Genomic DNA, 26,897 nt, shown 5'->3' with positions numbered 1-26,897 from the left:
TACCACCAAGAAGGTGTTTAAAATGGACAGATCTAAGATTACGCATTAGGTGTCTCTTTTCTGGGTACCAGGAAAAGTCTGGAATAGAAACCTTGGCCTATCTGGTATGCAGGAACAAGCTGAATTGCCCTCATGGAGAGCAGGGAATGAACTTGGTTTTGTGCCTCTGCCCACTGGTTTGGAGGAAGATCTAGGAACCCTTTTGGGGTTGGCAGTGTGTGTAAATAAAATTTTACCCCTGGGACAATATGTTGAGGACCCATTGATCGTTGGTGATGGAGGCCCAGTTTTTTGCATGGGAGGCAAGTTTTCCTCCTAGGGGTACAAGCAGGTGGGCAGAGGTAAGAGGTGTATTTGAAAAGTCATTGTGAATTCTTTCCATAAGGGGGTGGCTTAGCATTCCCTGTTTTAGAAGTGGAGGTACTCCATTGCTTAGATCTCTGCATTTCCTGGGACTGCTGTCTAGGGCGTCTGCTTCCCCTAGGTCTATTCTGAGACAGCCTAGAGGAGGCTGGAAAGGACCAATGTTTTGAGGGGCAATGCCTACTGAATCTCGGAGGTTGGACTTGCAAAAAATCTAACTGTTTGCATAGACTTAGCTTTTTCTTCCATCCTTTTTAAAACCTCCTCTGCTTTGGTGCCAAACAGATTGTCTTTGTTCAGTGGTGCGTCTAATAGTTTTGATTTGACATGGTCTGGCAAGGTCTTCTCCTTAAGCCAAGCATGCCTTCTAAGTACAGAACCTGTGACTGCTGCCCTGCAGGATGCTTCTAGGGCATCAAACCCACATTGCAGGGTATGCTTAGTAACTTGGCTTGCAGAATGCACAAGTTCCTGTAATTCTTTATTTTCTGCACAGTCTGGGAAGGTAGATAATTTTTGTTTAATAAGTTCCATAGTATGTTGCTGGTATTTCAGCATGTAGAATTGACAATTTAATGCTCTAATGGCAAGAGTTGCAGAGGTGTATACTTTTTTACCCCATCTGTCTAAAGCTTGGGAATCCCTGTCTGAAGGAGTGGGATTCTTCTCTGTGGTTGCTTTTTTTCCTTTAGGTCCTTGGAAGATGACCTCTGGGTCAGCAGTAGGATTTTTGAAAATAAATTTATGTGAATCAGGGAGTCTAATACCTGTCAGGTTTCCTGGAAACAGGAGGTATAGTATCAGGAGTTAGCCTGGATTCCACATAAACATAATCCACAACATCCAGCACAAGAGAAATAGCTAAGGGTCTGTGCTGTGGTAAATCTAAAAATTCCCTGAGTCTCTTTTTGGACCAACGATATTCCTGGCATTCCCAATGGAAATGCTCTCTGAAGGTATGTAAGATTTCACCAAAAGAAAAATCCTCAGGAGGAGAGCAGAAGGAATGGATTCCTCTGCATCTAAATCCTCATAAGCAGATAAGGGCATGTCTTCATAATCAGAAACCTCAGATTTGGACTCTTGGTCAGATAAAGCTGCTGGGGATAAGTCTCTTTTTCTTTTAGCAGGGGTAGGATGACGTCCCCTAATCAGCATGATAAGGGTCTTCCGCCATTTTAAGCATTTGAAATTGAGGCACGGAAGCAGGCGCTTGAGCTTGGGTCATCGTTTTTTTTAGGAGTAGTTCGTACCCTGGGCCTTAGAAACTCGGTAGTTTTAGAAATAACTGAAGATGTGAAAGAAGTCAGTTTGTGTTGAATATCAGTAGTGCGAAGAACTTCCTTGGAAGCCGGTGCCTGCACAGCGGCTCCAGACCCATCCAATGTAGAGACATCTGCAGGTTCCATAGTCAAAGAAGAGTTTCGCGGCATACCGGACTCCAAACTGGTTTTGGTAGCTGCCTGCGAATCCATAGAAGTGGACATCAGGGGCTGCGAAAGCATCTCACTGAGTACCGGCGAACTGGCGACTAGCTTAACGGAAGCGTCGTCGGCAGTTTTGGACCTGTGCGGTCTGGGTCTGTCTTTATCCTTACGTTTTTGCGGAAGATCGGCAGTCGGATGGCTTACCAAAGCCATTTCGGAATATGGAGATAGAGAGCGAAAAAATATAGCTATGATAAGGGTGCGACAACGTATAGTTCTGGCATTGAACAAAGCACAAAACCGACAGCTAGGGACATCATGGTCCGGGTCTAAACAGGTGACGCAGTAAGAATGGAAATCCCAGTGTGGTATTTGCTTTCCACATGCGAGACAATTGTTAACTTAGTCTGACATTGGTTAGAGCAAGAAAAAAGGATCCCCAACGGGGTACTTAGCTTTAGAAGACTTCAACTTCAATTTCGGAAATGAAAACTCATAGCGGCCAACCGGCACTTGTGCGAACTGCTTCTGCTTCAGGCTCCTCAGCAAGAAAGACTGATGTAATGGCGTTGGCTGCCTGTTTTTATACCACTGACGACCTGACGTCAGTCCTGGAGCAACAGCAACCGACGCAGAAATACTAACCCTCTGGTATTCGGGCTGACTGAGGGCTACCCCTGGCAGGATAACCCAAGTGTGATGACTGCAACAGTGAAACACAAAGAACATCTAGCCCCTTCTTTATAAAGTAAAGCTAAAAACTTGAGCATGTCATGTACCGGAGTTGAAAATGGCTCAACATGATTTTGTTGTACCTAGTAAAAAATCTTTTCCATTTACTTGTATAAACTTTTCGTGTTGAAGATTTATAGGAAGATAAAAATATGTCAGACAGGGGAAAAGGGTATCAGGTTGTCTGGCTATTAACAGAACTGGAGAAACCAGGCCATCAGCCTGAGATTTGAGATGATGGGATGGATCATGCCCGTTGGGTGAGAGTAGGTCTGGAATCGGATCCAGAATCCAAGATTGGTGAAATAAGTGAGGCCAAAGAAAGGGAAACCAAATCTGTCAAGGCCAGTATGGTGCAATGAGGATGACTTTGCACTTCAACCTGACAGCTTTCTGTAGAAATTCTGGAATTAACAGGATTGGTGGGGTAGGCATAAAGTAGAGTGGGGGACCCATTTGTGAAGTACAGCATCCCTCTGTGATTCTCCCTCTGGGGGGATTAGGGCAAAATAGCTGCTGCATCTGTTGTTCAGGGAAAAGCAAAAAGATCACAGCAAGGCCGGCCCCATCATTGAGAAAATAATTTCCCCAACATTCTTGTTGACAGACTCGTGAGGTACAAGAATGGACCTGCTCAGTTTGTCTGGTATCACACTGGACTTCCCCGGAATGTATGCTGCTATGAGAAAGCGGATGGATGAGACCACCCAATGCAACAAGGGATATGATCTGGTTGCTTCTTGTTTGTTCATGTACCAAACTACTGACATATTATCGGTTTTAATTGCAATCATCCTTGAAGGGAGAGCATTCTGGAAGGCCTGCAACGTTAAAAGCACTGCTCTCATCTCTAGGACACTGACATGCAAGTTGGCCTCTTCAGGGTACCAAGTGCCTTGGACTGTTTTCCCCAGAAAATACCCCACCACGCCAACTGAGAATCATCTGTGGTAACTTTGGCCTTGGGCTGAGGGGGGATGAATGGATGGCCTTGTAGAACCTGATCTGATTGAATCCACCATCTGAAATCTCTTTTGCATGTCTGAGTGATCCATATTTGGGTTGACATGGATCAGTAAAGTATCAACCACTGAGCTGCTAGCATCCATTGAAGAATCCTTATATAAAATATGGCTAAAGGTACTAAGGTTATAGCTGCTGATATTGATCCTAGAACTTGAAGGCCAAGCGGGCTGAAATCTTGGTAGTGCAGATTATTTTTCTGACCTGTGATCTTATAGTTTTGTTCTCTTGAGGGAGGCAGTAAAGCTATCATTGACTATGTGTTGAAAACTGCTCCTACAAATTCCAAATTTTGAGTTAATTCCAGTTGAGATTTGTCATAGTTTATGGTTATTCCCAGATGAGGGCAAGTCTGGAAAACCTGATTTCTTGCCATTAACAAGTGATGCCTGGTCGGGCGGTAGTAATGAGCCAATCGTATAGATATGGAAATACCTGGAATCCCTCTAGTCTCAAGTGAACTGTTACTACTACCATGCATTTGGTAAACACCCTGGGGGCTGTGGTGAGACCAAAGGGCAGAACTCTGAACTGATAGTGAGTGGCTCCCAGCCGGAAGTGTTAAGTACCTTCTGGATCAGCTGTTCATCTTTATTTAATAGTATGCATGCTGAAAGTCTATCAAGCACATCCAGTCATCCTTGCCCATAAAAGGGATAAAGGACTGAATCATGATCATCCGAATCTTGGTATGTCAAACTGCTTTGTTCAAATTGCTGCAATCCAAAATTGGTCTCCAGTCCCATTTTCTTTGGCACTAAAAAGAACCTTGAGTAAGTTCCGCTTCTTTCTGATCTGGTGGGACCTCTTGGATGACTCTTTCTAGCAGCTTTTGTATATGAATTGCTTTTTCTTCCCTCTGACTGGAAGGAACATCAGGGATTTTTCTTATAGCCTCTGGAAATAATCCTCTGCACCCAAGTATCTTTTGTTACATCTAGCCAGGCTCTCTGGTGCAGGAATGATAATCAACCCACCAATTGCATCCAGAGGTGGGTAATTGTGCCACCTTTCAGGACCGCTGGTAGGGTCTGTGCCAAGAAAGAACATCTGGACCCTTGGTTTTTTTGGGCCTTCTCTGCTGCAGGGATGGCAGTGACCATTGGAGTTCCTGCCTCTGCCATTGGGGGAAGTTCCTCCACTGTGACCTGAAAAGGACTCTAGGATTTCCTGAATCACATTTTTTGACCACCTCATTGATTCCTTGAAAACAATCTTTGAGGGGTAAAAAAAACAGACACCCAATGCAGGCAGGGTCTTTCCGTCCTTCTCACACCTGGACAAAGTTTCTTTCACTGTGGGGCTGAACAAAGAAGTGCCGATAATTGCATTGATGAATGACGATTTGAAGGGCTCTGCAAAATCACATAACCACATCCGGGCATGTCTCTTGATGGATACTTTACCCACTCCCCTTGAGGTTCTTTCGGATACAAGCGTGGATGAATTTGAAGTAGACTGCAGGGTAGCCAATTGAGAAGTCACAGATGCCTGCATCTCTGCAGAAACAGATACTGAGAGGGTATTTGAAAGTTCCTTGATCAAATCCCGCTGTAACCTAGTAAAATGTTCCAAATAATTAAGAGACTTTATTGCAAAGGTGGCTGAACATAGATACACTTCCCAAATATGACCATCGCACTAGACTCCCTGTTAGGGGGATGAACATGAACTCTGTTCAAGTTCCTTTTTGGTGGCAGCCACCATGACATCAACAGGCACCCCTTTAGCCCAAAGCACTTTCTTCGAAGGTGGTGCCAAAATCTTGTCCGGTCTTCTAGTTATGGGTTTAGCTGTGTCAGGTGTCTTCCACACCTGCTGAGAGACCAAATCAATGAGCTCATCAGCAGGCGGAGTAACCCAAGAGGTAGACAGGCCAGTACCAAAAGCCTCAAGGAATATAGACTCCTCAGATGAAGGGTTGCTGGAGGTCCAACCACCTCTCTGTTTTAGGATCTGAAGGATATCTCCAAATTTCATGTCTTCTGGAGGTGATCATGGGGACCCTTAATCTTCATCAAAGTCCGTATCCTCCGTGACTGACTCTTGTGGAGAATCCAAATGCTTCCTTCTGCACTTCTTCCTAGGGACAATCCTTGGTGGGGTGTTCAGGGGAGGTATCGGAAATAATTGTAATAAGCTGCTGGGAAGCATGGAGGTCTCAGACAGGCTGTCCCTGTGGTAAAGAATGATGAACCTCTAAGCGCAGAGGCATCAGGGTAGAAGGTTAAGTATTCAAGGGTGTTAGATATGTCTGTCCTCTCTGAAAAGAGAATACCCTCTTCACCAGCTCAAAGGACCACTGCCTCGGAGAGAGAGAAGACCCCAGAGCAGAGAAGGCAAGCTTCTGGACTACTGTCCTCCCCCGCTCCAAAGACAACCACCAGAGGAGAAAGCTGGAGCCAAGCTATCCAGTGCTGAGGTTCCGAGGAGCAAAGATAGCTCCAACAACTTCAAAGCTGATTCTAACATCTTGGATCCAACTGGGAAGCTTCAGCACAGATAGTCATCCGAATCTGAAGAAATCTGAACCGGAGCACTCAGAGTAAGCTTCAGATCCAAAGGTAAAGCTATTTTCAGATCAAAGCCAGACAAGACCCGGGAGACTTGGATCCAGGGACACTGAAACCACCAAAGGGATCAAAGGAGGAGACTGCACTAGGGGTGCATCTGATGGATGGGTCTCCTGACCCGAGGGGGTAGCAGCCGGCAATACACCCATTTGAATCTGAGTTGAGATGAACTTCTGGATCATTTTTTCCATCTATTCTTCTGTCAGATTTCTGGATAAACGAGTCTAGGCAAGAGACGGAGACTTGGACCAGTGCTGTTCCAAAAAAGGGTGAAGACACTCTGGAAGGCACAGGGTCAATGGAAGTTGAGTATCTGATCCTGGTGAGAACTACAGGACTTGAGGCAGTCTGATCTGATCATTTTTCCACTGGATATGAGATAGTCTAAACAGTGACTTTTTTCTTCCTCAGATGCAACGGTGAAGAACTTTGGGAGCTTCTCTGGTCCAACTTAGTTCTTTTCTTAGATGGCTTCGAAGCTGAAGTAGAAGGCTCTGGAGATGAAAGCTTAATTTCTTTAGCTTTACCTTTGGGAGATTGAGCCTCAGATATTGCTTCTCCAAAAGAAGACAGCAATAAGCCTTTTAACATTACCTTATTCTTTCTTCATCTAGAGCCCAAGGATTAAAATTATGACAGATCGAGTTATCTTTTTGTAAATGCTGTGGTCCTAGGCAGTAAATGCACAGTGTGTGGGCATCTGACAGAAACAGCTTGTGCCCACAGTTGACACAATTTTTAAATCCAGATGAGTTTTTTTCCACCACTATACAACAGCAGTATATCTATACATCTATAAAGGAAAACTTTTACCAACAATGGTAAAAAAGTTCTACACAAAAGTGTAAAAAGTAAAGGACAGAACTATTATAATAATTACCAACAACGGAAAAGGAAAGGGGAACAGGGGGGATTACAAACTATGGTAATCTGAGAACTACTTACTCATATAAAGGTAAGGGTTAAGAAAAGAAAAAAAAGAATATAAAATTAAAAAGATTAAATTTCAGGAGATTTTAAAGAAAAACTGTCACTTATCTTTGAAAGCTCAAGAGCTAGGCTAACCACGTCTTTCGTGAAAAGCAGCAAACGAGATCTGACGTAGCTTAAGGTTGGTACATTATGGGTAGGGGAGGAGCTCAAGAGCTTTTTGGATATCACAAGGTTTAGTAATGGCTGAGTCAGATCCGAGAATCAGATGTGAACTCATCATTTGAGGACAGAATGAAAATTTATATCATCAGATCCAAAGTTAATTTAACAAAAAGTGGTGGGACAAAAATGAACAAATTAATTTATTACTTTATTTTACATTTGTTTCTGCATTGAAAGAAAATGCATGACTCATACACTTTAAAGTTCAGTAATTTCAAAATACTGAAAACACCAAATCCAAGTTCTAAGACAAAAACCTAGAAATTTTGCACAGGAAGGCAGTACCAAAACCACACACCATGCACTTAGTAGAAAACAATACAATTTAATTGAGCGCGCTTTCGTCAAAGGACTTGAAGTCCACTGACGAAAGCGCACTCAATTAAATTTTGTTTTCTACTAAGTGCGTGGTGTGTGGTTTTGGTACTGCTTCCTGTGCAAAATTTCTAATTTCAAAATATTCATCTTGCAATGCATTTTTACATACAAAATGTGTAGGTTGAAATACCGGTTATAGAACATGCACTTACCAGTTTTTCCGCATGTGTGTTCATTTCCCGCAACTGTCGGATATGTTCTTTTTTGATCATAAGGATTTTTGATAGTCTTGTCTGCAGAAAAAGGGAGGAGAGAGAGGCAGGAAGTTCATAATAACCTTACAACTTCCCCAGAAGTCAATATACTACACATTGCCCTTTAAAGTAAAGTAAGCTGCTGTCTACAGAAATACACTGGGACTTTTTTCTACACTAGCTATACAAGTAAAACTCTTTTTAAAGTGCAGCTTTCAATAACCATTACACAAAAAGACAGACATTACAAGAGTACAACTAACATAACATGAGCAGAAAAAAATATGTGTAAAGAAAAAGGGATACCAAATTATGCAAGTAGATTACTGAAAGGGTCTCTCAAGCAGTTGTTGTCATCCATAGAAGTGACAGTGTTATCACATGATCTGAGGGGACTCTACTTAACGTAGTGATATAATGTGCTAATTAAATAAGCTTGTTTTGTTCGCGAACCTGCAAGTCTGCTACCAGTCACCAAGGACACAACTTAAACCACGAAACAGTAAGAACTTGATACCCATGTTCCTAACAAGTATGCAGTTGCCACACTTAAAACTCCAAATGGCAAGACTGGAAGGAGGGGACATCCTAGTACATAGGAAAACATCAGGAGTCTACCTTGGACTCCAAGAGCCCTCATAGATCAAATGATATAGGAACAATATTTTATATTTTACACTGGGGAAAATACAGCGGAGTTAAGGAACTTCCCATAATAGTAATGTCCGAGTAGGATCACTGCTGTTGTAAAGATTCTTGGGAACATGGCCACAGGTGAGGTTTAATATCTGATTTGACTTCCATAGCTTTGTACTCTTGCCCCCAGTCTGGGCAAACTCTTTGCCACAGGAGTGTCACCATGTCAGCTGCATAAAGGGTAGATAACCCACGCAGCCATCTTTAGTTTTTTTTTTTTTCCCCTAGCAGCCAGGGACAACAGGCATGGTAATACTTAGGCTGCCCCTGCATAAACCATACAATGTTCAAGTGACCGCCAAGGTCACAGAACTGGAACAAGTACTCTACTCCTGCAATCTATCCTTGCTAAAACCTTTGCAGACACAACCACCTAGCTGTCCAGAAGGAGCAACAACTGCAGGTGTATGAAGAGAGAAGAGTTAGCTATTACCCACTATGGCCTTCGGATGCCCACAAGTAAACAAGAAGGGGGAGAGAGAAAAGGAAACCATGCAACACCAGTGATCCTATGCAGACATCTGCTAATATGGTTAAGTACCTTACACAACTATATTATATTCTTCATATGGGTATCTGTTGCATTAATGACCTTTGAGAAGATTCACATAGCGTGGGGACCTTGGGGGGGGGGGCAGGGTGTTTATGAACTTGGGACAGGATAGATAAGGCTCTGTGTGGACAGAAGACCCGTTGTCTGCCTCCAGAATGGTGCGTCTCTACCCCCTCTAATAAAGACTGTGGCAGCAGCTGTAGCCAAAGTAGAGTGGGGGCTTCACCTGCCCTTGCATAGTCTTTTAGTGGGGAGAAAAGCAGAAAGTAATGAAACTAGTGACCCATTTAGGAAGTCTATTTATTTACTGAGTTACTTTCACACTTCAAAGAAAAATAAGATTAACAGTTTTCCTCAAGTCCTTGAGTCTATGTAGGTAATATCAAAGTTCCCTATGAACATCCGAGGAGTGCAACATCATTCCCCTTCTATTCTAATGATTAGGGAAAATGGTCAAGTAAATAGTCTGGTTTAATGCTAGTTCTGTAACTCCTTAGACAAACATGGATAGATAGATACATACAAATATTTCATGCATGGGGAAGTAATGCCCTTCTAACCTGTCAATATACCAAAACAGTTACGCCCATAAGTGTTCAGGTTGTGCTTAAAAATATCTAAACTAGTGCTTGCTTTAATGTAATTTGGTAGTCCACTCCATACATCAGCTGCTCTTTTAGAAAACCAGTTAGTACACCTCTCATTCCTATATAATATTCAACATACACCATCTGACGATTCTCTACTTTTTTATAATCCAAAACATTCTCAGAGGTAATTCACTCTAAATGCCCTGTATATCTGAATAATGCATCCTCTTAAATGATTGCATGAGATACTGCACAAGTTCAAATATTCTAGTCTTTCATAACAACTTAAATTTTCACATCCATGAATGTTCATGTTATATTTCCGTTGTACTTTTTTCCAATTTACTTACACTTCTTTTCTTATAAAGTTTCCATATTGCTATTCCTTACTCATAGGTATTTACTTCTTGGATAACGACCACAAGGGCCTTTTTTAAGCCTAGCCTTGTATCCAAAATGTCTGACAAGTTCTGATACCCTTGATAAGTGTAAGTAGGGGCTTGGCAGACGAAACATTTACAGGTTGCTTGTGTCCATTAGAGACATAAGTGCCAAACCAGGGATGAATTTCCTGTTCTCCATTCAATTGTCCAAGTTGCTCTTGAATTGGGTTAGGCAGAAGCTCTGCTTCACGTGGGTTGGGGAGCCTATCCCAGAGACGGGGTAGTCTCTGGGATACATATCTGTCTCTCCAGCAGGGCCTATTTATATCACAGGCAAAGTTTATGTCTTTAGAATGGGTAATTCTTGTGTCGCTTGTTTTATGAATATGCAGGAGGTCCATCAGAGTGGGGTCTGACAATGCCTTGTAAGCCAGGCATAGATATCCCCTCAAAAGCCTGTAATAGACCGAATACAGGGATAGGGCCTTGAGGTGGTCTGCATAGGACATTTTACTTTCCCCCTCTATTCTCTTACTGAGGAACCTCTGTGGATGCTCCGGTTGCTGGATATGCCTGGAGATCAATCCAGGAAAAAATAAACCTCCCAATTTAATAATCCATTTCTTCTCCATATTGTTAAGGGTCTGATGCCATCCAAACTTGTAAAGTTTAAAATTAAATTGGGGGGTTTATTTTCTCCTGGATTGAATAAGCACCTTTAAATACGAATGGTATTAATTAATTAAGCCTCAACTGCTATTTAAGAGAATGAGGATGTGTTATTTGTTATATGTTTGCACTGAAGAAGGCTACTTTTTTCTAAGCTGAAACCGGTCTGCTTAACATTCTATTTATGTGCTTTTAACACTACATTAAAATTATTCTGCTTGCCACAGTCTGCTAGTCTGTATATTCTTTGAACTGAATTAATTTGAGACCTTGCAGTTGCCGTACAGGCAGGGGCTGTCTTACTTTGCAGTCCTTTTGTTTCCCCTGCTGTTGGCCTGTGGTGCATTGGAGCATTACGCTCAAGGAGTTGACTTTATCTTTCATTTATTTTTATACTTCAGTGTACTGAGGCTTTTTTGGTCTTTGGTCTGGATGTTGTAAACCCCTGTATCGTTTGGGTGCGGATTTGGTACAGCATGGTATAGTTCTTTGTTTTTTTTTGGGGAACTATTGTGTGTGATTATTTTTGTTCTGCTTCCCAGGACGTCGGATTTCATAATTATCTGTAATACAGACTAACTTCTTTTGAGTGACTGCATTGGAACTGGGTGGTGATTCGGTAACCTGGGATGGTGATTCTACCATGTTTTTTTACATGGGATTGCTGCTTTTGAATGCGTAAGAACTCAAACTTGGCCTTCCAGCAATGGACATATCATGTTGGTGACATTGGGTATTTGCTGACATCTAACTTCTTATTCTGGGATTACTGTTCATGAACGCTCAAAGGACTTGAACTCAGCCTTCCCTAAACGGATTTATTAAGCTGGTGACATTGGGTATTTGCTGACATTTCTATGATTTATGTCAAACTAAACCGGGGGCTGTTGGTTTATTTATGTTGCATACGTTCATTTGTTCTCAGGGCCAGCATTTACTTTGTTACTTTAATATTGATGGTGCTATCTTGCTGGGCTCTTACAATATTTATTTAATATTTGTTTAAATTAAGATCTGGCTTTGGGACTTATTTCCTCTCGGCCATACAGAAGTATACAGAAGAAATGTATCTAAATATTTCTATTTGCCTTTGGCTTAAAAATTCAGTCTTGGACATTTTGTGGGGCATCTATATTAGTACTACTTGATTGTTACAAATAAGGGTGTTTGTAATGCTTTACTTGTGAGCATTTCCATTGCAGGATCTAACAAAGTGATCAAACTGTTAATAACTCTGTATGTGATTTTTTTATATTGATGAACGTCCTTATTGGGTTTATATGTGTTTTTTTTCATCTGACAACCATATGGGGAAGGTGTTTATTATGAATCTTGGGCTCATCTTGTACGGCATTGTTTACATTTTTGGGACTAAATTTATACAGGTTGTTTACATGTGATACAGGATCTACCTAATACTGGGTTTTGCTGATATGCTTATTAAGATTGGATTCCTCTCAATTGTCATTGTTAGCTTTTGGTCCATTTTTAAAACGGAGTATTATTATAAAGTTTGACTGGACAAATCTTTAAATTCATATTTGTCTTTATTGAATAGGTGGCTACATGGATCCAATTTATGTTAAAATTGTTTTGCATTAGGACTGCTTTTCTTCTGATTGAACAAACAATAATTATCTTTGTTACTGTGTTATTTCTACAAGGTCAATACAGCAAGGTTAAATTTTGAGTGTATTTTTTCTAAGTATGTTGATTGGTCTTCCCTAATTACAGAGGTCGCAGCAATAAGGAGGCTGCTATTTTTTAATTTATATTGAGAATTTTTTGGGCCTTGTACGGAGTGCCCAAAGATTTACAGGGGCTGATATTGTCCGTTCATTTAGGAATTGTTCTACTAACAGCTTGATTGGACTCAGCACTGTATCGGTTCTCGTGTTATTTATATTGGCTGATACTGACTGAACAATTTTTAGTGTAGAATTACATAAATATTGTTCGGGCTCAGTATTGAGTGGTCATTGACATACAGGGGCTGATATCGTCCGGTCATTTAGGACGTGATCTGATAGGATTTAGATTGGACTCGGCATTGTACGGGTTTTTGCTTTTCTTTTATCAGACCTACTGGTTGACAATTATTGTTTAGGAAGTATTATTTTAAAGACAATAAATAGGGACTATTTGATTTTTATCATTTTGTAACACTTGCTGTGTTCCAACTTATTTGAGAAATATCTATCTTTTTCTTTTTTATTGTGTGGTTTTCCACATATTTAGCCTTTGGGCAGGTATTGTTGTTTGTTTTCTCAATGGATTTAATGGGTTTACTTAAGGGGTTAAGCCTCAGACAGTGATGAACGTGCAGTGTTTGGCTTGGGGTTGACCAACTCCAGCAGAATGGATCCAATTTAGCAGCTACTGACAACACACGCGAGGCACAATTTTTGAGGTTGAACAAAAGCATGAGGTCTCTTTGCAGTAATGTGTGGCACTTCAGGCTATCACACCTAGGGGACTTAAGAGTCCAGATTCAGCCTCTTGTAAACAATATTGATGCCACTCTAAAATCTGGGCTGATGCCCAACATAAAGCTACTATGAATTTCATGGAGATTCTAGCAGGACATTATGAGAGGATCATCGAACAAGAGCTATAGGATATCACACATATGTGAGATTTGATTAAGCAATTTGAGGGTTAACCCACTTACAATTTGAATTTTAAGAAACTCAGCAATGATTTATTGAGTTTAGAGGAACAACTTAGAGAGAGGAAGAAAAATAAATTTTTGAGGGATCTTGCTGATTATGAGAGTGGGGATCCGTTCTCCAAAAACCAGGCTAAACATGTAAGGTTTCAACAACCTTATAAATTTGTTTCTAAGAAAAAGCGTCCACGCTCCATCCTAAAGAAAATGCCCCCTTATGGGTTATGATACTTCTGGAGATGACTCATCCTCAGCCCTTGAGTCTGATGCACAATGCACCACAGGATCCCCAACACCAAAAAAAAAACAATGTCCCTTTAGATACAAACAAAAGTGGGGAGGCACGAAGCATAAACGGGTTGGACAACATGGAATGGTTATTGAGAATGTTTGCTTGGAAATAACCAATTTGAATGTGTTAAACATTTCCACTTGTACTTTGTCACCTGTACATATTAATATTTTGAATAAAGGGCTAACTTTTATACCTGGCTTTTTGTTCCTGAGGAAAGTTTTGCCAATGATATTATAGCTTTTTGCAGAACTCTTAACTTACGGTTATTTTTTTCAGGATAGTGATTCCAACAGGGTCCAGGATGAATTCAGGTACCATAAGTATTTTACACCACCTATGAATTCTAATGTCCAAATCTTTCAGAACAGTGTGCTTAGGGACATACATTTCTATTCTAGGGAGTCTGGTGTTGGATCAAATAATCTCTCAAAGACTGAACTGCAATGTATTAAGGAATTGGCTGATAACCACAGATTGGTTATAATGTCTGCTGATAAAGGTGGGGTGGTTGTAGTACAAGATTGGTCTCAATATAATTTCGAAGCTTTGAGGCAACTTTCGGATGGATGTTGTTATGCGTGTTTACCCCTCAATCCGACCCCATCCTTTCAGAAACAGATTGATGAAAATCTTTATTTAGCCAAATATGAGGGAATTATTTCAAACCATACGTTTCATCATCTATCTGTGCCGGACCCCCTCTCTCAATAGGTTCATAGGTTCATACTAGGCTATCTGCCCGAGGGCATTTACATGCCTAGCCCATAGTTTTGTGGCTTACGCCACCCCTTTAGTATGGGGAACTATACCCATTATCTATTTTCTCCCTAAAATACATAAAGACCCACAGAGTCCCCCTGGTAGACCTGTAGTATCAGGAAAAGGCTCAGTAACAGAACCATTGTCTCAATTTTTAACAAAATATCTTAAAACCCCTTTTGAAGTGGGTACGTGCCCGTATACAGGACACAACTGAATTTCTTCAGATTATCTCCGAATCACAGCTAGAACCAGGATGGTTACTTTGTACCCTTGACGTAACTGCCCTCTATACTAATATCCCTCATTGGGCAGGTATTGATGCTTTGGAATATTGGCTTTCTAAATTTGGTCTATATTCCCCTGGATTTAATACACTATTGTTAGGATTAGCTGAACATGTCCTTACCAAAAATGTATTCTTATATCGTGATGCATGGTATCTTCAAATTCAGGGTATGGCTATGGGGGCTTCCTTTGCCCCTATATATGCCGATTTATTTATGGCATATATTGAAGAGCAGATAATCTATGATAGTTCTCACAATATATTTTTGGAGGACATGGACATATGGAGGAGGTATTTGGATGACTGCTGGTTGGTGTGGAGATCGGGTTCTAACTATCTTCAAGATTTTGTTAACTATTTGAATAAAAACAAGTGGGGAATACAATTTACGGTGAAGTACAGTATTGCATTTTTGGATGTACTAGTCACTAGGCAAATGGATACACCTTGAGTTCTGATGTTTACCGCAAATACCCAGAGTATAATTCCTTTCTCCACGCCACAAACTACCATCCTCCTCACATACGTAGGTATATTCCAGTCTCAATATATGAGAATGAAATGTATTTGTTCTAAGGAAGCTTCATACAATATGTACAGGGATGACCTTACCTCCCGGTTTTTGAAAAGGGGTTATAAACTGGGACATGTACTACATGCTAAGAATACTATGGATTCTATTCATAGGGATTCTCTCCTGGAATATAAAATTAAGCCTCAGGAACAAGAGCCAGTTGTTCGCTTTGTAACTACTTATGGTAGAAACACTGCTGTTTTAACTAATAGTGTTCAATGACATTGGAATATTCTCATGGCAGATAAACTATCTGGAATTATGAACAACAGATGCCAGTTCTCTTATAGGAAGGGTAGGAACTTGGGCTCTATTTTGAGTCACTATAAATGAGGACATAGCCAGGATATTCCACAAGTCCAATCTACTTTATTAGGGGACCACATTTGGTTGGTTGTTTTCCCTGTGGTCATTGTGCATATTGTCCTAAGGTTTGCAAGACTAAAGATTTTACCAGCAAAAACACCAGCGAAGTTTATAGCATTTCTTTTTTTTGCTAACTGTCAAACTGATTGGGTCATTTATCTGGCCACGTGCAGTTGCTCTGCGTTTTATATTGGCCAGACTTCACGTCCGATCAAGTTTAGGATTGCAGAGCATTTTAGTGACATCAGGCACCAGAGAATTCTCAATGCTCTTTACAAACATACTGTTGTAAATAGCAATGCATCCTTTTATTTCACTATTACTGATCAGATCAGGGGCAATAGATCTAACACGTTTGGATGGCATCAGCCCCTTTCAATATGAAGAAGAAATGGATTATTAAATTGGGGAGTTTATTTTCTTCTGGATTGAATGAGCACCTTTAAATACTAATTTTATTAATTAATTAAGCCTCAACTGCTGACTATTTAAGAGAATGGGGATGTGTTATTTGTTATATGTTTGCACTGAAGAAGGCTACTTTTTTCTAAGCTGAAACCGGTCTGCTTAATATTCTCTGTTATGTGTTTTTTAGCACTACATTAAAATTATTCTGCTTGCCACAATCTGCTGGTCTGTATTTTCTTTGAACTGAATTCATTTGGGACTTTGCAGTTGCCGTATAGGCAGAGGCTGTCTTACTTTTTGACCTCCTAATTTTTGCCATGATTTTCTTCCTTCAGGGTGGCTTGTTTTTTGAGTTAGTTCTGTACTTCTTCATGGCGGGAGCAGCAACTAGCATGTTTGTACAGGGTTTCTCTGAGCAGTTCTGCATAGGCATCAGTGCTCTCAGGGTATATGGGGGCTTGAAAATTTGCCAGGTTATCACTTATAGCAGGAAGTTGGTCTTAAAGTAGTTCCTGAATATTCTAGGTTTAACTGGTGTCCCAGGTTTTAGTTTTACTTAAAAAGGGACCATTTTATGATCTGACCTTAGCAGGGAAGACATTACAGTAGGGGGTGTACAGCACTCTCTCATATTAGTGAGGATCATAGGTTGGTACAAGGTTATCGGCCCTAGGGCCTATACAAGCCTAGCCATAACAATTCCCCTGGCTATTTCTTCCCACACTATTTACTTTCTTGGACCCCTGTCTAGCGGGGCGACTGATGTGATCCCCGGGGTGAATTTCCTTTCTCCCATCCAATCGTCAAGGTTCCTTTTGAAGAGGGCCAAAGAGGCGCTCTGCTTGACATGTATGAGCAGTCTATTCCAGAGTCTGGGGAGTCTCTGGGTCAAGAACCTATCCCTCCTGCATGTTTTGTTTATTGTGATGACAAGGTTTAGATCCCTGGAGCGTGTGGCTCTGAGGGATTGGGATTTCTTTAAGTGTACCATGTCCAACAGTTCTAGGTTTGACATGGCCTTGTATGTTAAGCAGAGACTGCCTCTGAGTAGACGATATACAATAGAATATAGCTGGAGTTGTTTAAGGCGGTCAGCGTAGGGCATCTGCTTTAGGCCTGTGATTCTTTTAGTGAGGCATTTCTGCGGCCTTTCCAGTTGTTGCAGATGTCTTGAGAGTTACATACCAAACGTGGTGTTGTATTCTATAATGGGTCTAATGAGGGATGAGTACAGTGGGACAATGACTTCCTTTTTCCTGGATGAAAAGCCCTTAGTGATGAGGTGTGCCACAACTGTTTCTGTAAGGCCCTTTTGTAGAGTATCCGCATCATTTGGGGATTCAATAATGGCTCCCAGTTTGCAGTCATCTGCAAACTTTGTTATCCAGAGTCCCTTAGTGTTGGCCTGTACTTCAGAGATGTAGATATCAAACAAGAGCGGTCCCAGGACTGAACCCTGAGGTACTCCATTTGTCTGGAGCTGGATTTGGAGTCGGCTACTTTTACAGTGTGAGTTCTATCAGTAAGCCAGTTGGCAACCCATCGAGTGACGTAGGAATTAATGCTCAGCTTAGTACGTCTATCTATGATTCCAGAGTGGGGGATGGTGTCAAAGGCCTTGGCGAGATCCAGATAGGCTGTGTGGACCGCCTTACCCTCGTCCACAGCTCTGGAGACTGATATGAAGAAGTCAATCAGGTTCAAGAGACAAGATCGTCCCTTCACAAACCCAAACTGGGTAGGGTCCAGTGTTTGAAGGTTTCCAATGTCTTTGTTTATAAATTCCATGATAATACATTCCATGGCCTTGCAGATCAGGCTCGTCAGACTGATGGGGTAGTAGTTCCTGGGATTCAAGGTGGATCCCCCTTGTGGAGTCAGACAACTGTAACTGTGCGCCACTCAGTGGGTACGAAGCCTGAGGTGAGGCTATGATTAAACATGCCACTTAGGTGAGGTGCCAATTAATTTTGTAGTTCATGTAATACACAGCCCGAGATGTCATCTGGTCCCCATGGATGCTGTATTCTTAGCTTTGGAGTGTGTGTTTTTTTACCTGTGTGGCCGTTATTACCGGAATTTGGCAATCTTCCGGTACTGAGATGGGCCGTTTAGGGGGTGGGGGTGGTGAAGTTGGCACTGAATTGATCTGCCAGGATATTGGCAATATCCTTGGGATCAGTATATTTAATGCCATTCTGTTGTAGTTCAGAGTAGATCTGAGCATTGCCATTTAGATTCTTGACATAGTTATAGAATGCCTTGTGGTTGTCTTTGGAATCTTTGGCAATTTTATTTTCATAACTAGCTATGGAGGATTTTATGAGGGAACTCAGCTTCTTACTGAGGCTGGTAAGGGAGTTTTTTGCATCCTGGGAATTTCCTCTTTTCTGCAACAGTTTCTTACTTTTGTTGCAAAGTTTCTTTATGGCAGGGGACCACAAGATTGGCTTCCTTTTTTTGGAGAAGAGCATATTGGTTCTATTTGGGATGGCACGATTCATGCATGAGTGGATGTGCTCGCACAGTGCCTTAGTGCAGGATTCAGCAGTTGAACTTTCAGTTCCCGTCTGCATGGGTGTCATGATGTTTGTCACTTCTGACATGAGAAGCATTAAAGTTGGCTTTGGAAAGTTTTTTATGGCTGTTTCCTTACTGAGGGGGTGGGGGTGGGATGTGGATGTTAAGCGTGATTAGCTTATGGTCAGACCTGACCAACAAAGGGGTGACCATAGGTGTGGAGCATCGATTTCCCATGTTGGTAATGACCAGGTCTAGGATATTGGAGCCCCTGGTTTGACTATGGATTAGTTAATCCAGGGCTTTGGAATTTATGAATTCCAAGAACCGTTGGGCAAAGGTGTTGGTACATGAGTAGTTTTCCCAGTTAATGGCAGGGTAGTTGAAATCAGCAAGTATTAGGGTGTTTGGTTGTATCTTAATATTTTCCAGTATGTTTAGAAAGGTGCAGTGAGAATCTTGGGGTATGGTGGGGGATCTGTAGCAAGCTACAATTTGGATTGCAGTCTTACCTAGTGTTAGTTGCACCTGGAGAATTTCAGATGCATTGTGTTGGGTAACTAGCCTGGTGGTGTGAATATCCTTGGTGAATATAGACACTCCTCCACCTTTAGTGTTTCGGTCCTGGTTTGGTGGCCGAAAAGTGTCTTAAGAGTTGTAGCCTGGTATTGCAGGAGTGCTCTCTGGAGCCCTGAACCAGGTCTCAGTTACTGCACAGATATCGATATTTTTCCATTTTTAAGAGTGCCTCGAGAGAGTGCATTTTGAGGTTTAGACTTCTAGTACTGAGTAACATTACCTTCAGAATTTGCATGCTGGTACTTGTTATGGTGGTGGTTTTGTCCTTTGAACTTTGCCTAAAAAAGGCACAACAGGGGTGGCAAGAGCCTTAGCCAGTAACCTGAATCCCAAGGGCGACAGGTGCAGACCATCTCTGACAAAGCATTGTGGTCTGTCGATCATGTCATCCCAGGCAGACAGATACTGGATCCCCTTTGAATGACACCAGAAGCTTAGCCAATTGCTGAAGTCAATTATTTTGTCCTTATATTGTGGTATCATTCTGGGTGAAGGCAGGATGTTATTCAGGGCTAGGGTCAAACCTGCCTAGGCCACATGATCCGAGAGCTCTTCCATGTCTCTCTTCATGTAGTCCTGGGAGGTACATCTCAAGTCATTCACTCCAACATGGACAATGATCATATTTGTACTTGTTGTGTAGTGACTTGAGTGCATGCGTTATGTGGCAGATCTTGGCACCTGACAGGCAGCTGACTGTAATTTTCTCCTTGTTCAGCCTGGTGAGTGGGACATCAGTGTGCCTGACGATAGAGTCACCTCTGACTAAAGTGTTAGGTACGTTGTCTTGCCTTAGGTGCTGTTGTTGGGTGGCACACTGGTGTTGTGAGCTATGTGACACTAATTGTGATTGGTGTTTGTTTGCATTTCAGCTTCGGAGGTTCTTGTTGCTTGGGCAGGTTACAGTTAAGGGCCTCTGCATATGTGGATTTAATGTTGTTATGTGTGGGTGTTGGTGGTGTGGGTTAAGAAGGGATGCCATGTTGCTTGAGGTGTAGTGCGGATGTTAACCTTCTCCTCTTGACTGTCTAGCACAATCTTGGGTGGAGAGAGCTTTGCTTCCAGTTTGGCTATGCAAGTGCATCTCTCACAGGTTGTAGTGTTGGGTGGTAGTGGGAGAGGTTTGTCTGTGTCCATGAGACAATTGCTGCATTGCCCCAGTATGCCCATATTCACCAGGTGGACAGGAGAAATCACCAGAAGCTGACCCTTGGACATGCCTGGTTTGGTGCTTTTTTTGTAAAGTATAGGAGCTGTTTTCCCTTGCCTTAGCAAGGTACTTTGCAATTGTAGGCTGTTTAGTGCCTACAATTAATGTCTCCTTATTAACAAGGAGAGTTGAGTGCTTGTATCAGTTTAAGGCTTCCTAGTGTTTTCCAGCAGGTATTAGAGCAAGTGCTAGTCACAGGGATGCTTAAAGGCAAGATGAAAAAAAAATGGTTTATCCTAAACACTGCAGTGTGCACTAGATAAGTTAGATGTGAAAGTGGGTAACAAGTTTTACCTGTCTAAAAAGTTAAGTTTTAGTGGAGAGTCACTATTTTTAAAACAGCAAGATAGATTGAAAGGGGGTTGTCACGTTTGTATTCTGGTACTATGGAATACAGTAGGATGGCCAATAAATTTAAATAGTTCAAGGGGAGTGATTTCACAATATGATAATTTTGTGCTTACTCACACAAGCCAGTGAAAGCAGAGAGGAAATTATATTTGGTCAAATTAACATAAGAGGCAGGTAACTAGAAAGACAGTGGTATTTAAGAACACGACAGTAACCGAGTGGGCGGGTCGGGAAAAACATTTCTGCCAGACTCAGATCCAGTATGGTTGCTCACCTAGTTGGTGTTGACAATCTGGTCCAGGGAGTTTGTGTTTACAAAATCCAGGAATCTCTGTGCCTGTATGTTTGGTGTTGTACAGGATTCCCAGTTAATAGTACAGTAATTAGAGTCACCCAGTCACCCATGAACCAAGTTTGGGTCTAATGTAACTAATAAACAAATATTTCATCACTTCTAATTTCATAGACTTTATAAATCTTTTTTTCTACAACCTATAGCTCTGTAACTATCACTAACCAATGTGGTCTCGGAGACTTGGTTTAAATCCGCGGACAGCACACTTCCATACATTTAGACCAGCTACTTCACAGGCATGGACTAAAAGTGGACGTGTCTCTATTAACATCAAAAATAAATATACTTCAAGGCTGATCAAACAGGACAATGCACTTGAGCTGCTCTATGTTCAAATCACCAAAGGTAATTCCAATACCACTTCCTTGCAAGCTATAGGTACCCCTCTATGACCCAGTAAACCCTTACCATGCATTTACACTTATTAGAAACACTAACCATCCAACCCAATACCATATTCATGTGTGACTTTAATTACCCCAATATTAAATGGGAATCTTATATGACAAACGTACATGCACAAAGATTCCTGGATTTTGTAAACACAAACTCCCTGGACCAGATAGTACACCAACCAGGGCTACAACCATACTGGATCTGGTAATCACTAATATGGGACAGTGCTGCACACCCCCTATTGTAATGCCTTCCCTGGTAAGGTCGGACCACAAAATGGTCTCCTTTGAAGTAAAAATAAAACCTGGACCCCCAGCTAAACCGGGAAATTCCAGGAACTATTCTATGGCTAACCTCCTGCTATTAAGTGAGAATCTAGCAAAATGTCAAGCCCCTATAAACCCTGAGAACACTTCTGCAGAGCTTGTTTCCAGTCATTGTTCTTTAACCATGTTTCACAAACAATAACATCAAGCTTGTGGGAACACAACAAATTTTCCAATAAAAATAATTTATTGTTAATGCTCCCAGCATTAACAACCATCAGATACATCAAATGCTGTTATCTGTGAACTGTTCAGTTTTCATCCTGGCAAAAATCACACAAATATAAAACTAAACATTAAGTACAATAAAGTCGTCACTCTAACCTACTGAACCAGTTGTGCCAGTCACACAAAAGCTTCCTTTTTCCTTTACACTTTCGCTCACCGTTGCTCCTTGTTATAACAGTAAAGATAAAAAAATTAAAACCAATAAGCTTCAGATTGTCCTCATTGCAGTCTGTGTCAATTTATGGCCGACTATGCCCCTTAGGATGGCTAGAGTTTGTCTAAAATCTATCCCTAACAGTGACAATTAGAGGTAAAACAACAAAATATAAATCAAAGCAAATCTTGTTGTCTACAGGTTATCCCTTTTCATAAAAACGGTACATAAAATGAAAAATAGAGATAAAAATAAACTATAAATCAAAATAAATATTCACTTACCAGGCAGTCAAGTCACAAACCAACAGACCTTTTTCAGACAAGCTCTGAACTATTCTATTAAACTGTGCAACTTTTTCAAACAAACAGAAAAAGGTTACTCATACAATATTACTTTCTGATAAAGTTTTTTATTCATATAAAAAGTCATTCCTACTACTGTAAGCCTTGAGTGCTCACAAAAAATTACCTCAATGAGAGAGCAAACAACTATGACTTGGGTAGCAGATGGTAGTATGTAACCATGTTGGCTGCATGTTTCTTGTACAGCAAGGACTGATTAAACACCTTTATTAAATTGTCACTTAAGACATAGGCAAACATTCATTAACAGAAAAAAAACATACCATTTTAAGATTTTCCATTTAAATACTATATATATCATATATATTTTCTTTGCTACTATCAGCCCAGTAAAAAAAATCTGCTGTGTAACTCTAGTGTAGTTGCTTATTTCTGTTTTCATAAAATTAATACAGTCTGTTCCTCCCAGTTTCTCTAGTACAACAGAAAATCTCAGGTTTTCTCTGTACACTGCATTCCGACTCTACTACTGTTTTTTGAAACAGTTCTTGATAAACTTCATATTCTGCCAGCTTTTTCTTCATGTCAACCTCTGATTTTTGCAGATTTATCAGTTCATCGGAATGGTTAGTTAAACCTTCTTCTATTTTCCCAGCCTTTTGTTGTTTGAATATTCCTTCTGTTTCATTTATTCTAATAATCTCTGAGTACATTTACTTTTTTTCCTCTAAATTACTGAAAGGCATCTCTTGAACCAAAGTTGAAGCTTGAACTGCTTTTTGCTTAACAGCTGCAGAATCCTTCCCAGACAGTATTTTCTCTTCACCTTTTCTAGTTGATTTTCTCTTAGGTTTTCCAAACTTCTTCTTTAATGGCATCCAGGTGGTATACTTACTAGCCAGTAACTGAATTTTACCAAAAAACATTTCCAATGACAGTCATTTTCCTTAGTTTTTGTTTTCACACTGGGAGAGCTGAAGTTATGCTGTTGGTCAGTGTACGACCATTTTAGAAGTCCTCAAGGACTGATTTTTACATTTGATTTTATACTTCAGAATTTAAGGTCTAGGAACTCAATGTTTTTTTATTACAGTCATAAGTAAAACAGCTGCCAGAAATTTTGAGATCAACTATTGTGTGCCCCTTTTAATCAAAAAGTAAACCAATAAAGTGATCATATACAACATTAACAAACAAAAATGGAATTACTAAAACTATATTATAATTCAAAGAATCTCATGAACAAATATGTTTAAAAAAACCCAAAAGGGAAGCACCCAATGCGGTATAACAATTTGACAATAAAGCTTGCCATCAAATTATTTTTCAAACATAACAAAATCAAATCTAATAGCAAGTTTTGGGGGAAATTACCTATAAAAATCACTTCTTCCTAGCCAAATGAATGCAGGATGGAAGTATATAGGTTAACTACATCAAAAGAAAGCCTCACCACTCTTCTGAGACTACTGTTAACTTGCAAGTCACCTGAATCTTTAATATAATAAAACAATTTGTTTTACATTAAACTACCGATACACGATCCCACATTTTGCAAATAACTTCCTGCCACTACAGGTCTACCTGGAAAATTCTTATTTTTATAATTTTTTGGTAAGCAGCAGAAATCTGGAATTTTTGTACCATTAATATTAAACTTTTTTATAGCATCATTTTCATCAACAACCACAGTCTTATATTTTTGTTAATCAACTCTATAAATATATGCTTGGCATTAACATAATCATGGTCAGTAGTCTGTATGCATACTATTTACATACAAAAGGCACATGAATTCATATTGGCTTCTGATCTTTACCACCACTTTTGGCCCTCACTCAGAAGCACACTTCTCAACTTCTTTGCTCAAGAATTCCAGACAAAGCCAAAAATCAATTACTGTAATTCACATAAGAAGTTAACACAAGTTTTGCACAAACATGCATTTTCTGAATAAGTGTGAAACTCAATGTCCAGCATTACTGACTAATTGCAATCCTCAATAATTTATCAAATTTTATGACGGACAGGGCAAAAATAAGATGTAAATTCAGGGAAATTCTGCAAAATTAGGGACAGCTGAAAAGTTTAAATCAGACTGCTTTCTTATTATATGGGGATGGAAATTTCTCTCATACTAATACAGTGAAAAGATTTCCTCAACATTAAAAAAAAAAAATCATACCATTAAAATGTAAACCAACCATTATTAAACAATGGCAATAATTTTACTTTTATATGATACATCATTTATGCCAATTTTTCTATAATCATTGTAAGCAGAAGCACCACTATTCTAAACTGACAAACACCCAAATCAAAGGAATACGCTACTGACACTATTAAAAGAAATCAATTAAGGATTCTTTCTTGCCATCATCATTAGAAAAAAATGCTAGGTGTGATTCCCTAATTAAACACGTCAGTCTTAACTATGCTCATGGAAGATGCTGGTGGGAACAAACTTGAAGCAATGAGATAGAACAAAGGACTGTGCTTCTGTAAATTCAAATCCAAAAATATTATGTACACCAAGTAATTCTGTTGCAGTCATTCATAAAATCATTAGGAATAAGTCAGAAGGAACAGCAATGATAACTGGTATATTTCATTTCACTGTTTGTTGATAATCACCTATTCACTGCTTGTTGATAATCTCCTTGGTCATAGGTGCTAAAATGTAACCTCATTCCTCTCCTCTCTGTGGGGGAAAATCATGGGAAGTGGCATTCACTCCAAAGGATAGCTGTAAACATTCATTTGTGTGCCAAAGAATTCCAAATTTGAGTGTTATCGATGTTTTGGATTCACTGTAGGAACTCTCTCTGGAGCTTCTTATTCCTTTCGGTTTACCTCTGAACTTTGCAGAAACTTGCTGTGGTTGACTGCCTCGGGTGTCTTCTTCCACAGTATAAGTTCCCTGGTATATTTCTATATTTCCAGGGAAACTTTACTGTTACTATAGCCAGAGATATGCTGAAGTTTGTGCATTTTCTTTTTCATAAGTTAAGTCTCACCTTCTTTAAACTTTAGAGTATACATTTTTTTAACTGCATTAGTATTTTTTGTAATCAGTTATTTAAATTCCAGTTTAAGCAACCAATTTCTGCTGTTTTCATATTTAACTGCAATGGAAATCCATTCTGTGGCAAAATGATGAACGGCTTCTACCCACAATCTTTGAAACGTCAGTTCTACAGCATCTTCTGTATTAAAAGGTGTTGTAAAGCTTTTAAAATCCCTTAAGCCCAGAGGACTGATATCAAGTTGTACATTTTTCTAGGTGATTGTTTTACACAAAAGTTAGTTTCCTTGGGCATAATTCTCTCAGGTGTAACAGACAATTTTCCAGCTCCATGATGTAGAGGGGGAAAGCACAGACTATGCTAACTTCGATTAGTGGCTTAGATGCCTTCAACAGTTGGCCAGGTAGGATGGGATTGAGTGGATGCTGACAGCTTAACCATTCTTGCAGTGACGGAGGCGTCCCTGCCTCACTATATATGTGACATCTAGTGGCAGCACTACGTGTTCACCTAGTGGAGTTCCAATCCGGTCAAATCCGTGCTGCCACAGTATATTCCAACTATGCAGTGGAGAGTAAATTAGCATGTGGAGGAATGCTTCTCCTGGGAAGACAGTGAGTGTAGACTCACAGGAGTCACTGTGGAGGGAGATTGTGCTCTCGAGGGTAGAGGATAGGCATCCCTCCCAAGACCAGCAAGCTGGCCTGCTCTCTTGCACCTACTTTTCACCAGAGAATGGAACGCGGATATGGATTCCTAAGTAGGAACAAATGGGTCACAGCTCTCTCACCTATCACAGAAATACCAGATTCCTGTTCTGTTGGAATGAATGGGACAAATGGGTGAAGGGTAGAGGAGCCACTGGGCAAGGTCATGGGGAAAGCAAAAAGAAAAGTAACAGAATTCTATGAGTCATCTGCCAAAACTTGTTCTGTATCAGAGGAGATAGTCAAATCATCTAGTTCAAAAAAATCCGCCAAGATTTTTTTGCATAGACAGACTGCCTGCACAATTTCTGAGAACTCTTAGGCATATCTCCAAGTGAAATAGAACTTCAAGGGCATTTTAAAAGAAAAACAATCATCAATTTAGATAACAATAAATATGACTTGGTATTAGTAATCAGAAACATACAGTTGCAGTTTATTTTATACACATACAGCAGAAACACAGCATGTGTTATAAATTCTAGCCAATAGCTTATCTAACTACAGTTCTAATTAGTATTAGTTAGCAGAAACATACCTGCTATCAGTAAGAAGAAACATACAGTTTATTTTGTATCTGTCATAGTACCATACTTTAAATAAAAATAGTTTCTGTATATAATTTATTCTTTAAAGAAACCTCAT

The 26,897-nt window shown here is 40.3% G+C and overlaps 1 protein-coding gene across 1 annotated transcript in view; it reads right to left on the bottom strand.

Moving 5' to 3' along the window:
* Window positions 1–26,897, bottom strand: part of LIN9 (lin-9 DREAM MuvB core complex component) — a 2,964,607-nt gene that overhangs the window by 426,871 nt on the left and 2,510,839 nt on the right. The window contains exon 11 of the mRNA XM_044059638.1: window positions 7,804–7,884. Coding sequence (XP_043915573.1) covers window positions 7,804–7,884 — 81 coding nt within the window. The remainder of the gene's footprint in view (window positions 1–7,803; window positions 7,885–26,897) is intronic.

The sequence above is a fragment of the Protopterus annectens genome, chromosome 1.part2 (genome assembly GCF_019279795.1).
Source record: "Protopterus annectens isolate FY-2018-M chromosome 1.part2, PAN1.0, whole genome shotgun sequence".
In the NCBI taxonomy this organism is placed as follows: domain Eukaryota; kingdom Metazoa; phylum Chordata; order Ceratodontiformes; family Protopteridae; genus Protopterus; species Protopterus annectens.
Note: the sequence above shows the minus strand (reverse complement) of the source record. Positions and strands in the feature narration are given on the sequence as shown.